Source organism: Callithrix jacchus, chromosome 15 (assembly GCF_049354715.1).
Source record: "Callithrix jacchus isolate 240 chromosome 15, calJac240_pri, whole genome shotgun sequence".
Taxonomy (NCBI): Eukaryota; Metazoa; Chordata; class Mammalia; order Primates; family Cebidae; genus Callithrix; species Callithrix jacchus.
The window spans coordinates 53,492,549-53,506,500 of NC_133516.1; the positions used below are offsets into that span (position 1 = coordinate 53,492,549).

At 42.3% G+C, this 13,952-nt stretch overlaps 1 protein-coding gene across 2 annotated transcripts in view; it reads right to left on the bottom strand.

Annotated features, from left to right (window-relative positions):
• EIF4E3 (eukaryotic translation initiation factor 4E family member 3) overlaps positions 1-13,952 on the bottom strand; it is a 73,924-nt gene that overhangs the window by 13,887 nt on the left and 46,085 nt on the right. For both annotated transcript variants that reach the window (XM_035274652.3, XM_035274651.3), the window contains 2 exons: positions 4,437-4,531; positions 1,609-1,669 (listed from right to left, as the gene is read on the bottom strand). In XM_035274652.3, the coding sequence (XP_035130543.1) occupies positions 1,609-1,669; positions 4,437-4,531 (156 nt within the window). The remainder of the gene's footprint in view (positions 1-1,608; positions 1,670-4,436; positions 4,532-13,952) is intronic.

The following is a 13,952-nucleotide window of genomic DNA, read 5'->3' on the forward strand; positions in this document are numbered from 1 at the left end:
GACTGACCTTCCAGGGCTGCTCTGGGTATAAAATTAGTCAACAAGTGTGCTCAAAGGGCTTAGTACAATGACTGCAATAAAAGGCCTTAACATTTAAGATCCATGCCATAAACAGCTGCGTGTTTGCTGTATTCCAAGTGCTCAATGCATATTAACTATAATAATAGTGTTTATTATTATATCCTGACAAGCTTAAAGTCTTGCTGAATCTTTAACCAAGACCATAGTAGTTAGCAAGAGAAGTGAAAGTGACCTTTCATCCTTTTCTTTTCTCTTTCCTAGCCCGTCCCTTCTAGTCTCCCACCTAGGAAGCATTGCTTCCGTTTTCTAACTGTCCAGCTACAGTCCTTTAAGCTGTTAATGATGAAATTGAGAGTTGGGAGAGGCCATTAGGGGAAAGGAGACTTCACCCTTCTGCTTTGAATTCAGACAAGTTTGGCCCACAAGACTCCCACTGGTTGATGATAAAAAGTAGGCTAAACTGCCTGGCATGAGGGCACTTGCACGTATATGAAAGCATTATTATTTGTGACTCAGTGCAGCCAAGTGAGCTAACAAGGAGAGAGAGGACAAAAGTGCCTTTCAGCTGCTTTTCAAGGAATGCTGACATCATGATTACTTCTGCTAGAGTTCAAAGTCTAGTGTGAATAAATAAAGAACACGGAAAGGCAAAAAGTGTTCATAATGAAATTTTAAGAACACCTTATATTCTCTCATTCTCTTATATTCTCTGCTCCCCTGATATTTTTTATTATGTAGGCCAAATAACAGTAAAACCTTGGAGCTTCACATCTTGACTAATAGTTTGCACCTTTGACAAATAAATCTGGTCATATCTTTAGGTAAGTACTTATAGGAAAATGACTCCAGCTCAAGCATATGGGTCCCTGGAGACATTACAGTTCTTTGAGGTTATCCACATGAAAGAAACCAAGAAAAGGTGAAACTGGGCAGCATTTCCCCTTTGTCCATTTCCAAAGAAGCTTTTTGGTTTTCCAGGGCTTAAGATACCTGATTTTAGTGTTCACATTCATTTCCAGTCAATATGATGAATTAGAGCTCACTCTGGGAAATCTGGGTTTCTGAGACTTGACCACTACAAACCAGTATCCCACCAGGTCATCACACCCTCCAGGTTCTCATCAGCCCCAGAGGGAGATGGAGCAGAGTCTCTCATGAAACCCCAAAGGATGGTGAAATGCCAAGCCTCCCCATTCTCTGCACCATGATCATTCTCAGAACTGCTTTTGCTCCTCCTGTAGAGGAGCGATGAGCCTTTGGAAGGAAAGATCCTGCTTCGGATTTCGTAAAACCAATTTCCCATAAAGACATTCACCCAGCTTTTCTGTGAAGTTCACAGGCATTTACTCCTGCAGACCGCATCATAGAGTCACATACTACACCACGTCTATGGAGAAGCACAATTATATACTTTCAAGGTGACAGTGTAAGGCAGAAAATCATCGAGGTCAGAACAGAATTTCTCACCCTCAGCCTATTTGGGGACTGCGAAGTAAATAGGCTGTCTGCAAAGCACAGAATGCTGATGACAAGCAGTCAACAACCCCAAGCCTCGCTGGTTCTAGACAAGGATCAGAAAGAACCTACCGTGCTGTCCTTGGGGACTTTCATCTTCCATACGCCGCCCTTTGCATTACTCTCCTCTTCCCTGGGCCAAAGACCAATGTTTAAAGTTAGACTCAGGACTAAGTGATTCTACATACATTTAAATATCTCTACATATATTTAGTTTAACAACCGATGACCTTAAAACAAAAATAACTGGGCATTTTTCTTCTTTTTAATTTTAATTTTTTTATTGTGAATACATAATAGTTGTACATATTTAAGGGGTATATCTGAATTTTTTTTTTAAATAGTAGGTCTTATTCTGTCACCCAGGCTGGAGTGCAGCAGCATGATCATAGCTGCCTGTAGCCTTGAACTCCTGGGCTCAAGCAATCCTCCCACCTCAGCCTCCCAAGTAGCTGGGATTGGCACGTGCCATCACACCTGGCTAATTAAAAAAACTTTTTTTAGAGATGAGGTCTCTCTCACTTTGCTGCTCAGACTTGTCTTGAATGTCTGACCTCAAGCAATCCTCCCACCTTGACTTCCCAAAATGCTGGGATTACAGGGCTAAGCCACAACATCTGGCCTACATGTGATATTCTGATACACGCATACAATGTGTGTGTAATGACTGAATCAGGGTATTTATCTATCCATCACCTCAATCCTTTATCATTTCCTTATGTTAGGAACAGTCCAATTCCACTCTTTCAGTTATTTTGAAATCTATAATGAATATTGTTAAGTATACTTACCCTACTATGCTCCAAGATCTCATTCATTCTAACTGTATTTTTATACCCATTAATCATCCCCTCTTTATCACACCCCATCACCTGCAACTTCCAGCCTCTGGTAATTATCATTCTACTATCTTTCTCTGTCAATTAAGGTGTTTTCTTTTTCTCTTAGCTCCTACATATGAATGAGAACATGAGATATTTGTCTTTTCATGCCTGGTTTCTCTCACTAAATATAATGTTCTCCAATTCCATCATGTTGTTGCAAATGGCAGAATTTCATATTTTTGATGGCTGAATAGTATTCCATGCTATACATGTACCACACAGTCTTTATTCATTCATCTGCTGATGGACACTTAGGTTGATTCCGTATCTTGGCTCTTGTGAATGGTACTGCAATAAACATGGGAGTGTAGATATCTCTTCGACATACTGATTTTCCTTTCTTTTGGGTACATACCCAGCAGTGGGACTGCTGGGTCATGTGACAGTTCTTTTAGTCTTCTGAGGAACTGCTCTCCATAGTTGGCTGTGCTAATTTACATTTCCACCAACAGTGTACGAGGGCTCCCCTTTCTCCACACCCTCACCAGCATTCACTACTACCAGTCTTTTGGATAAAAGCCATTTTAACTGGGGTAAGATTAGACATTTTAAAATAAACTCTCCCCCAGTCCTTTTGTGGGAAACAGAAGCAGATGAAAGAAAAGGAAGGACCTAGGGAAAGAAAGGGCAGAAAGTGGCATTCAGTGTCTACATGGGCAGGGAGGGCAATGGGACTTGAGATCCTCATCCTCAAAGGGTTGGTGCAGAGAGCCTCCCTCGACTTTGGGATTGACAATGAATACGGCTGCTTCATACATGTGAAGGCCCTTAGACGTCAATATCACAGTCACAACACTGTCTCATGTGATTCTCCTATCAACCATGTATCAAGGCCTCATGGTAGTCCCTGTAAGGGACATCTGCTCCCTTTCTGGTAAGCACATCCCAGTTTCCCTCTAAAGAGCCACCTGCCCCCTACTCTTCTGTGAGATCCACTCAGGCAGGGTTGATTCCACATCCTGGCTTCAAAGATGGGCTTGTGACACAGGCTAGCCTATGAGAGTACTGCCTCTTCCTAGTCCTTGTGATTGGCCAGAAATGGAAAAGAGACCCAAAGTGGGACAATGAGAGCCAGCCTGGGATTTTATCCCAGCTGCTGAGTGCCGACATTGGTAAAATTGCAGGACGTAAGACTGGAGCATATGAAGGCCACTTTGCCACCTCAGATGGTAGATAATTAAACCAAAAATTAAATCAATGTAGGATAAAGCAAAATAATTCTGGTGGGAAGCATCAGATTCCTGATAAAACTGGAGCTGGATCTGTCAGAAACTGGCCCTACCAGTGAACTTCCCAGTCACAAGTTAAAAACATATTCCTTTTTTTTTTTTTTGGCTCAAATTAGGTTTCTGGTGGCAGGGCGTGGTGGCTCATACATATAATCCCAGTACTTTGGGAGGCTGAGGCAGGCAGATCACTTGAGCCCAGGAGTTCAAGACAAACCTAGGCAACAGGGTGAAACCCCATCTCTACTAAAAATAAAAAATTAGCTGGGAGTGGTGGCATGCATGTATAGTATCAGCTACTTGGGAGGCTGAGGTGGGAGGTTCACCTCAGCCTGGCAGGTCAAGGCTGTGGTGAGCTGTGATGGTGCCACTGCACTCCAGCCTGGGTGACAGAGTGAGACCCTGCCTCGAAACAAAGAAAAAATAAGGCAAACCAATCAACCAAACAAAAAACAGAAAAACAAATTAGGTTTCTGTCATTTGCTACTAATCAAGATGAGACACATTTCCATTTTATTAACGAGTAAATAATTCAGAAAGACTGAATGACGTAAGGATTTATTACTAATTGGAACTCTAGACTGGGCAAACTAACCTACTGTCCATCTTCATCACTATATCAAGCTATTAAAAAAGTAGGACACCTACCCCCCAACCCTGGGCCATGATTGGTATCACAGACTTTCTATGTGGTCCATGTGAGACACATGTCTCAGGTGATATGATCTTTTATGAGGTTCACAAACATTTCCCTCCCACCTTGACCTTAAATTACACAATAGACGCTTACCAGAGTGGTCGTCTCTCTCCTCTCATTAAATGATAACTACATCTCAGAGGCAGGCTAGTCACAGGAGGGATATTATTGTATACACTCCAGAATATCTTTAAAAGAAAAACAAACACTTTGTATAATATACCCAGTGTTGATTTATTATGCTGCTAGCTTATAAAATTAATGCATTGAAGAAACATTTTTATTCTCATTGTTGTATCCATTCAAAATAGATTTTTCTCAGTATCCCTTCTAATTCTCTGTTAGAAAATGTATACGACATTAAACTGGACTTGGTGGCTCATGCCTGTAATCCCGGCACTTTGGGAGGCTGAGGCAAGCAGATCGCTTGAGACCAGGAGTTCAAGACCAGCCTGGGCAATGTGGCGAGAAAGAATGTGGCGAGAAAGAATCAAGGCTGCAGGTGAGCCAAGATTTCACCACTGCATTCCAACCTGGATAACAGGAGTGAGACCCTGCCTCAAAAACAAACAAACACAACAACAGCAAGTAAAGCATGTTCCTTGCTGATGCTGTGCCAAGTTCTATGTTTCAGGAAGCTATGGTTATTAAGCAAACATTCCTATGCAACATGTCCACACATAAAACTAGAAAGCAGTTTAATAACGATTTTTGACAGCTAGATAGTATCTACTAAAGCCTTTAGTACTGAATATATGTACTGAACATATTTGTAACTATTTCATTACAATAGACCGTCTTCTCCCTAAGCCTGGAAGGAGTCAGTGATGCTGGGGCTTGGGGGTTGAGGGGTAAAGGAAATGGCAAAGAGAAACCACCTTAGACACTCTGTTTCCCTCTTATCTCGCCTGCTGCTAAAGCAACATGGAACAGCTTAGGCGTCGAAGCAACAAGCTGCGCAAGATACACAGTGTGACAGACAGCATGTCTGTGTCTTCCCCAAATTTATACGCTGAAACCCTAACTACCAATAGGATGGGGTTAGCAGGTGGGGCCTCTGGGAGGTTATCAGGTCATGAGGGTAAGCACCACCATGATGAGCTTGGTGTTCTTATGAGAAGATGAAGAGAGCCAGCCCTCCCTCTGCCGCGTGAAGATACAAGAAGGTGGCTATGTACAAACCAGAAGAGGCCCTCACCTGGATGTGCCCATGCTCACACCCTGTTCTCAGACTTCCAGACTCCAGAACTGTGAGAAGCAAGGGTTTGTTGCATAAACTGCCCAGTCTATGGTATTCACTTATAGTAGCCTAAACTAAGACAGGGTAACTGGTAAACAGAAATAGATTACACAAAAATAATAAAGTAATAGTAATAAAACAGGAAGAGTCTCAGCAAAGACAAGTGGTCTAGAACTGTCCTCTGTGCCAGGCATTGTTCTATAAACATTTCCACGTTTATGCAACTTATCCTAATGACAGTTTTAGGAGCAGGTGTGATTGTTAGCCTTGTTTTAAAGATAAGGACACCAGGCAAAGACGAACCTGCCCAAGAGTCACTGTTTGGTATGACCATTAGGATTAGGATGAGGACTGAGGCTAAGAAGAAGAAAATGCTTCCCCACTTGTTTGGAGTAGGTCATAGAATTACTATGCTATGAATGCTATGCACAGAATTACTGTGCAAACAAGAAATATTTTTCTGTGTGGTGAGGTAAGCATAGGGTGATCATCTATGTCTCCCAGTGGGTCTGAGGAAATCAGTATGAATAAAAGAGCAATTAGAAAAATCAATCCTGGGGCTCACAAATTGAGTCACATGGGTGGGATGGAATTTTATCTATGCTGAACGATAATCCTGCTGAGATGTTCAAGCCTGTTTTGTGTTAAAAAATAATAAAGCTGAATTAACTGCAAAGGTGGCAATAATGAATTATAAGATCAAATTGAAGGCAAAAAACCTATAGGATGATAGATGTATTAATTGAGAACTCACCTTGGCGCCCTCTACTAACTGGTGCTAGCGTCGGGAGGAGCTGAGCGCTACTGTAAAAACAGTAGTTCCTCAAACACGCATCTGCCTTTATGGCGGTACCTATCCTACAAATGCTTTGCTATCTGTGCCAATAATATTATTCCACTATTTCAGTTTCTGTCTGTGGTGTGAGGGTGGGTAGGCTGGGCTGGAATCTGAACCCAGGCAATTTGACTCCCAAACCTCCGTTCCTAACCACTCAGCTATTTTCTTTGAAGATATTACCATATGTTTTTTGGCACATCTTTCTCCAATCTTAGCAGCCAGGAATCAGATGGCGAAGCCACAGAAAGAGGGACACCTATTGAAGATGTTTTCCTACCAGTTAAGATGCACATAATTCCCGAGAGGCTGGTGGTCAACTCCAGTGTAAGAACCCGCTTACGACGTGGCAATGACCTCTGTAGCATTTAGGCACAGGAGTGAAGTTAAGATGAAAACCCCTCCCTAAGGTAAAACTAAGAGGACTTTGGTGCTGGCAAACTTCAAGTCTCCTTAAAGACATCACAAACCAAAATTCCTGCCATCATATCCCCGTCAAAGTTGTTAAATCTTGACGTTTCTCTTTTTTTGAGATGGAGTCTCGCTCTGTTGCCCTGGCTAACAGTGGTGCAATCTCGGCTCACTGCAACCTCCACCTCTCAGATTCAAGCGATTCTCCTGCCTCAGCCTCCTGAGTAGCTGGGATTATAGGCATGTGCCACCACACAGGCTAATTTTTGTATTTTTAGTAGAGATGGGGTTTCACCATATTGATCAGGCTGGTCTCGAATTCCTGACCTTGTGATATGCCTGCCTTGACCTCCCAAAGTGCTGGGATTACAGGCATGAGCCACTGGGCTCGGCCAAATCTTGACATTTTAACATAGCATTTAAAGCACAATGAAAAAAATAGAACAAAACACTTCTTCCATTTCAAAGATCAGAAAAACACTCTAAGGATCATGCTAAGGACTGGAGCTTTAGAAGCTTCTCTTGAAAACAAAAACAGACAACTGATTGATTCTGTTTGGCAAATTTGACAGGAAGAGATTACAGCCCAAGAAGATCGGGGATAGACTGAACATATTCATTAAAGCAAGTATTTGTACATTTGTGCTGAGCACAAAATAGGAGTGAAATATCCAGTCACACCATTTTTAAAAAACCCTATTTAAAAAGCATGTGCCATGGTCTGTTTCCCTGTTGCAAACCTCATCCAATGTGTAGAATATTTGTGAAGTATGTCTGCTGGTGAAATACCTACAGGAAGGAATCTAGCATTACTCAGCTTCTAAAAACCTCTTCTGCCCTTGCAAAAGTAAAAGGTCTGTTACAGTGGAAGCCTGGTGATTCAAGATTATACTCTCTGGAACACATCTTGAAAATGGAAACACTTAAATTTTACTACATATAAAACCTTACAACTAGATTTCAAAAGCCATTAGGCTTATAATTAATTGTTAGGCCTGCAAATAGAAGATTGCAGTAAAACTAAGCACAATGTTTATTAATGATGGTTAAATACTTTTGTAAAAAGCCTTAATAATCACCCTAGGACTAGAAAAGGTATAAAAGTTGAGCATCATTCATTCAGTCAACATCTGTGACCTTCAGCTGTGAACAGGGCACTGGGATGAGTCCTTGGGGAACTGAGCTGAATGCAGGAGAATCAGCTTTGGACCACAGCAATCCACTCCTTGGTGGGTATGTTCTGGAGCACCAATCTGGCACCTCTCCTTGAGAAACTGAGGCAGGGAAGACACCTGTCCAGTGGAGTCTAATAGCTGGATTTAAGACCTAGGTTCTCAGGACAACCTTCACAGGCCATGCAGTCCTTAAAACCCAAGTTGCCTCCTCTGTATAAGGATACAGCTATTTCAATGGAAAATGTAATGATGAAATGCAAAGTGAAAGCACTTGCTAGGCCTAAGGAAGGAAGCAAAGTATGGTTAGACCCATTAATATGCTGACCACTTGACAAATCCCCAATCTATTAGTACTGATTGGAGCAATTATGCCCCCCCGACAGTCTTCTGCCAAATAGACAATCATTCATCACCAGGAAAGCTGGCAAATTTCCTACTGGAATGTTCTGAAGAAAAAGAATGCACTTGGAAATTCTTCAGAAGAAAAGATGCCATGTGCTGACAGACAACAAAGTGATATGTCTGTTTTGTAAAACAAATAAAAAACAAAACCACTCAGCAAATACACCTCCAAAAAAAAAAAAAAAAATCCAAGATGTATTCCAAGGTTGTGGCATGTGTAGCAGGAGAGTATTCTCAAAAAATAAAACAAGTATTTTTGCTCATTAGGTATTACTGGTTGCCTGGGGCTTCCCACCAACTGAATCAGTGGTATTTATGTACAGGTCCAATGGAGTCTGAACTGAGTAGGCTACTGAAGAGCTTAATGGACGTTTTTAACTCACAGCAGACACAAAAGCTGAAAGTGAAGACCTTCTGATTTACAAGAGCCAGGTACTCAAGAGAGAAATGGGTTTTCCTTTGAATTCCAAAAAGGGCTTGGCTTAAAGAGAGAGCCCAACTGTGGAGTTGTGATCACAGAGTAGACAGATGTGACAGGATGTGAGGGTAATTTCCCACCACATAGAAAGTCAGTTATGAAGAAACAAACTCTTGAGTTTAGGGGTTAAAAGCGTGAAGTGAGAGGAGAGTAGGGTTAAAACCCTGAAAGGATGGGAGAGAGCCCCACCCAAAGTTTGGGGAGCCCTAGAGCAAAACAGTGTGGAACCTGCTTCCTGGTGCAGCCCATGAGGCTCCAACACTCCCAGAGAAGACCCCCATTCCTACAGTGTTGGGCAATATGGCAGCCAGGTCTGAGAACAGCTGTGAAGGCAGGAGCATTATTCTTGCTGGGCGGGCCTACACAACCTTATAAAGTTTCCCTCCTTCTGGTGGGGTAGGGGGAAGGCAGCCAACATTTCCTAAATTCCCAATCTGAAGCTTAAAATAGCTAGAAAGCCTATGGAGAGTAGGGCCTGGGGTCTGGATGTGGGTGTGTACAGTAGGGGGTCTTCATGACATGAGGTTACAACAGGACCAAAGGTGGTGGGCATGGCCCAAGGTCTGGAGGGGCCGGGGTATTTCTGCATATGCCTGCTCATGTGGAGAAGGAAAACAGGGTGGTCATTTTCCCCAAAAGAGACTAAAATTGGAAGAGACTCAGTTTCACAGATGAAGTGACTAAATTACCTTTAATTGACAAGGTCCAATCTCGCCCCCACCCCAATACACACACACAATGGCCCTCCACTGAGAATGTGGAGGAACACAAACAATTTAACTTCAGTTACATTTCTGTATAACTGGGTTGTAGCTATAGATGCTGATCCTATTATGCATATAATGAATAAACTAAATGATGGATAACGAATCTTGTTATACTCGATGTGAAGTCTGTGCTAGACAGAACTATGAGGGGGACCTGGCTGCAGGCCTTTCTCTTTCTCTTTCTTTTCAGTGTTGGGTTTCTTCCTCTCTCCTCTCAGGCCCTTCCCTTCACCCAAGCGGTTCACTCCAGGTCATTCTATTACAGGACACCAGCCGCCATGGGCTGTCCTGTTGTGTCCTGGGCAGCAAGTACTTGGAATCAATCTTTCCATCATCCTCTAGGATCAATAATGACCTATAAAACCTCTTCTTCTGAAGGAAGAGCCCTCATTTCCCAAGGGTTTGGAAAGCAATCTGCTGCCCTAACTTAATGATCCATAACTGCACAACCACAGTCAGGCAGCTTGACCTGCTGATATGAAATGAAGTCTTGATATCATTGACAGTACACGGGATAAATGTGGCATGTGCAGGGGTAACACTTTCTTAATTTTAATAGGTTATATATATTCTTTGTGAAGACTTTCTGTTTATGATAAATGATGCTGAATTTCCACTTATAGAGGAAATAAGAAGTTTGTTTCATGCAAATTTAAATAAAAAGTCAATTTATAAGAAATAATGGGTAGAATGTAGTATAAGTGAGACAAGCGTGGCAAGATCTTGAAGGTGATACATCAAATAACAGATTTGAGACAGAGTGCTGTACAGGAATGAGTTTTCAGGGGTGGAATTTTTAGTCTTGTAGCAGGTCAGACAGAAAGAAACTATGGACAGACAGGGCGTGGTGGCTCACGCCTTTAATCCCAGCACTTTGGGAGGCTGAGGGGGGTGGATCACGAGGTCAACAGATCGAGACCATCCTGGTCAACATGGTGAAACCTCGTCTCTACAAAAAATACAAAAAAAATTGCTGGGCATGGTGGCTCGCGCCTGTCATCCCAGCTACTCAGGAGGCTGAGGCAGGAGAATTGCCTGAACCCAGGAGGCGGAGGTTGCAGTGAGCCGAGATCGCGCCATTGCACTCCAGCCTGGGTAACAAGAGCAAAACTGCGTCACAAAAAAAAAAAAAAAAAAAGAAAAGAAACTATGGACAAAGGAGATTTCTCTTGCAAATCACATCTGGCAGGTAGCTCTTCATTCTTTAACAGGTAAAATAGGGCTTGTTCAAAAGCTGTGTTCTGGTCCCTCCCCCCCAGCCCCCAGAGATGTGGGTCTTGCCATGCTGCCCAGGCTGAACTCGAACTCCTGGGCTCATGCAATCCTCCCGCCTCCGCGTCCCGAGTAGCTGGGATCACAGGCAGGAGCTAAGGCACCCAGCTAAAAGCCATTTTCTATCTTGCACTGCAACCGCTGAGGATGCAAAACCACAAGAGAAATGTGGGAAATTTGGACAGGTTCACAAAAGAGTAAAAGAATAAATAAACACCTGGAAAACACACGTAGAGGTAAAATATAATTTTTCAAGAAAGGCAGGAAAGTAGAAATGAATTTAACTCTACGCAGAGAGAATTACTGTTGAGTGTGATGAAAGTATCCACGTCGAAGGTTTCCAGGTCCAAAGAAGGCTGAGCCTCCTCCATACCTCAATTAGGGGGAGTAAAAGAAAGAGAACTGGACTGGAAGTGGAGAGAGTTCCAGTCCTAGAGACAAGGCATGATTAGCTCTTTCCACTGAATGCTTGAGCCACTTATCTCCAGTCTCAGTCTTCTCAGCTAATAGATGGGGTAACAATTCCTCTCCCAAACCCGTTTACTTTGATTTGCAAAAGGGCCTCAAAGTATAAAAAGACACTTATGTCTTTATATAAGGCAATCATTAATATCACATGATTTTTAGTTTTCATCCAAACACATATGGGAGGAAAACATAAATATGATTGGAGAAGCAGTTTTTTTTTTTTGTTTGTTTGTTTTTTTTTTAGAGATAATGGAGTGAGAGTAAATGAATCAACATACAGGCCAAAGTGATTCATGCTTATAATCCCAGCACTTTGGGAGGTCAAGTTGGTAACACAGCCTGAGACTGGAAATTCTAGACTAGCCCGAGCAACATAGCAAGACCCTATCTCTACAAAAAATAAAATAGTTCAGCTGGGTATGGTGGCACATGGCTGTAGTCCTAGATACTTGGGAGGAGGCTGGGGTGGAAGGATCTCTTAAGACCAGGAGTTTGAGGCTGCAGTGAGCTATGACTGCACCACTGCACTCCTGCCTGAGTGACAGAGTGAGACCTTGTTTCTGGAAAAAAAAAAAAAAAATCAATATACAATCCTAGAATAAAATAAAAAGACAGTGGGACAAAAACATCATCAAATGACTTGCAAGACAGTATCCTGGTCATTTCTTAAATACTAAGGACAATTTATCAGATGTTATGGACACTCACAGGCTGAAATCTCCAAAGTCACTGATATGTTAAATATCTTTACATACAAAGAGGTGTTAGCCGTGGTGCAATCCAGAGTATAATCACTTGACACAAATAATCCAGGAGCAGTGGTATACAGTTTTCTGATATAAAATAGTGCTGAAGAAAGCATGAAAAGATGTCTCAAGAGAAGTAGATAAATGACGGCAGATGACCTTACCATTATTATTGGGTACTTACTGCGGCTCTTTACCTCATTGCATCATTTCATTCTCACAACAGCATGATAAAATCACCATCACAATGACTCCCAACTTATATATGAGTAAACTGAGATTCAGACAGGTTAAGTAACTTGTCCATGCTAGTAACTGTCACCTATGGGACATGAACCAAGGCAGTGTGACGACCCTAGCCCACATCCTAGCCAGATAACTGATGGAGCTGAGGGGCAGAATTCACTAACACTTAAGTAAAAGCTAGCCACATCTGCTAAGAACTATATACCAGCTCATCTAACTTCCACTCAACCTTAGGGAGTAGGCACTATTACGACATCAGTTTTACAGATGAGAAACTGAGGGAGCAGAGACAGCTGAGATAGAAAGGAGCTTCCTGATCCTTAGAGTAGTGTTTATCAGTCATTTTATCACTGTTGCCCTCTTAGCCCCTAAAAGAACCCTTTTTCCTAATTACCTATGATGAAATTTTAATACCACAGAGAAACCATATATATTTATAAACTGTGTGGACATCTATGCTTTGTACATAGCAAGAATGAGATCTGTTCAATGATCCATTCCCCATGCAAAAATCACCCTTTGATCCCACTGAGAATGTGCGGCCTACAGAATCCTTACAGGAGCAGTCTGTTATGACTCAGGAACATGGTTATTTATTTATAGAGTCTTGCTCTGTCGCCAGGCTGGAAGTGCAGTGGTGCAATATCCGCTCACTGCAATCTTTACCTCCCAGGCTCAAGCAATTCTTCTGCCTCAGCCTCCTGAGTAGCTGGGATTACAGGCATGTGCCACTGCATCCAGCTAATTTTTGTATTTTTAGCAGAGACTGGGTTCCAACATGTTGGCCAGTATGGTCTTAATCTCCTGATCTTGTAATCCACATGCCTCGGCCTCCCAAAGTGCTGATTACAGGCATGAGCCACTGCGCCCAGCCCCAAGTAGTTGATTTATTAACTTCTCATTCATTCTTTTTCTGGAAGTGCGTGCATGTGTGATGCGTGTGTGTGTGTGTGTGTGTGTGTCAGAGTCTTGCTCTGTCACCCAGGCTGGAGTTAAGTGGCGTAATCTCAGCTAACTGTAACCTCCACCTCCTGGGTTACAGTGATTCTCCTGCCTCAACCTCCCTAGTAGGTGGGACTATGGGTGCGTGCCACCACTCTAATACAGCTAATTTTTGTATTTTTAGTAGAGACTTGGTTTTACCATGTTGCTCAGGCTGGTCTTGAACTCCTGACCTCAAATGATCCTCCCAAAGTGCTGGGATTACAGGCATATGCCACCACTCTCGGTCTCATTCATTCATTCAATCCTTCAATAGTCATTGAGTGCAAGGGACCAGACACAGTAATATAGTAGTGTATGATTCCATTAATATAAAGTTCAGTAACAGAATGCATGTATGGTGGTAGAAATGAGAACAGTGGTTGCTTTGGGGGATGGAGGTTGAAGGGGCATGAAGAGACTTTTTGGTGTATGGGGAAGTTTTTCATCTTGATATGTGTGACGGTTGTGTGTGCATACCCTCATCAAAAGTTATACTTAAGAAATCTGCATTTACTGCATATAAATTATATCCCAATAAAGTACAGCTTCAAAGAAAGTATTTCCTAATATGTGCTTGCCTGGGTG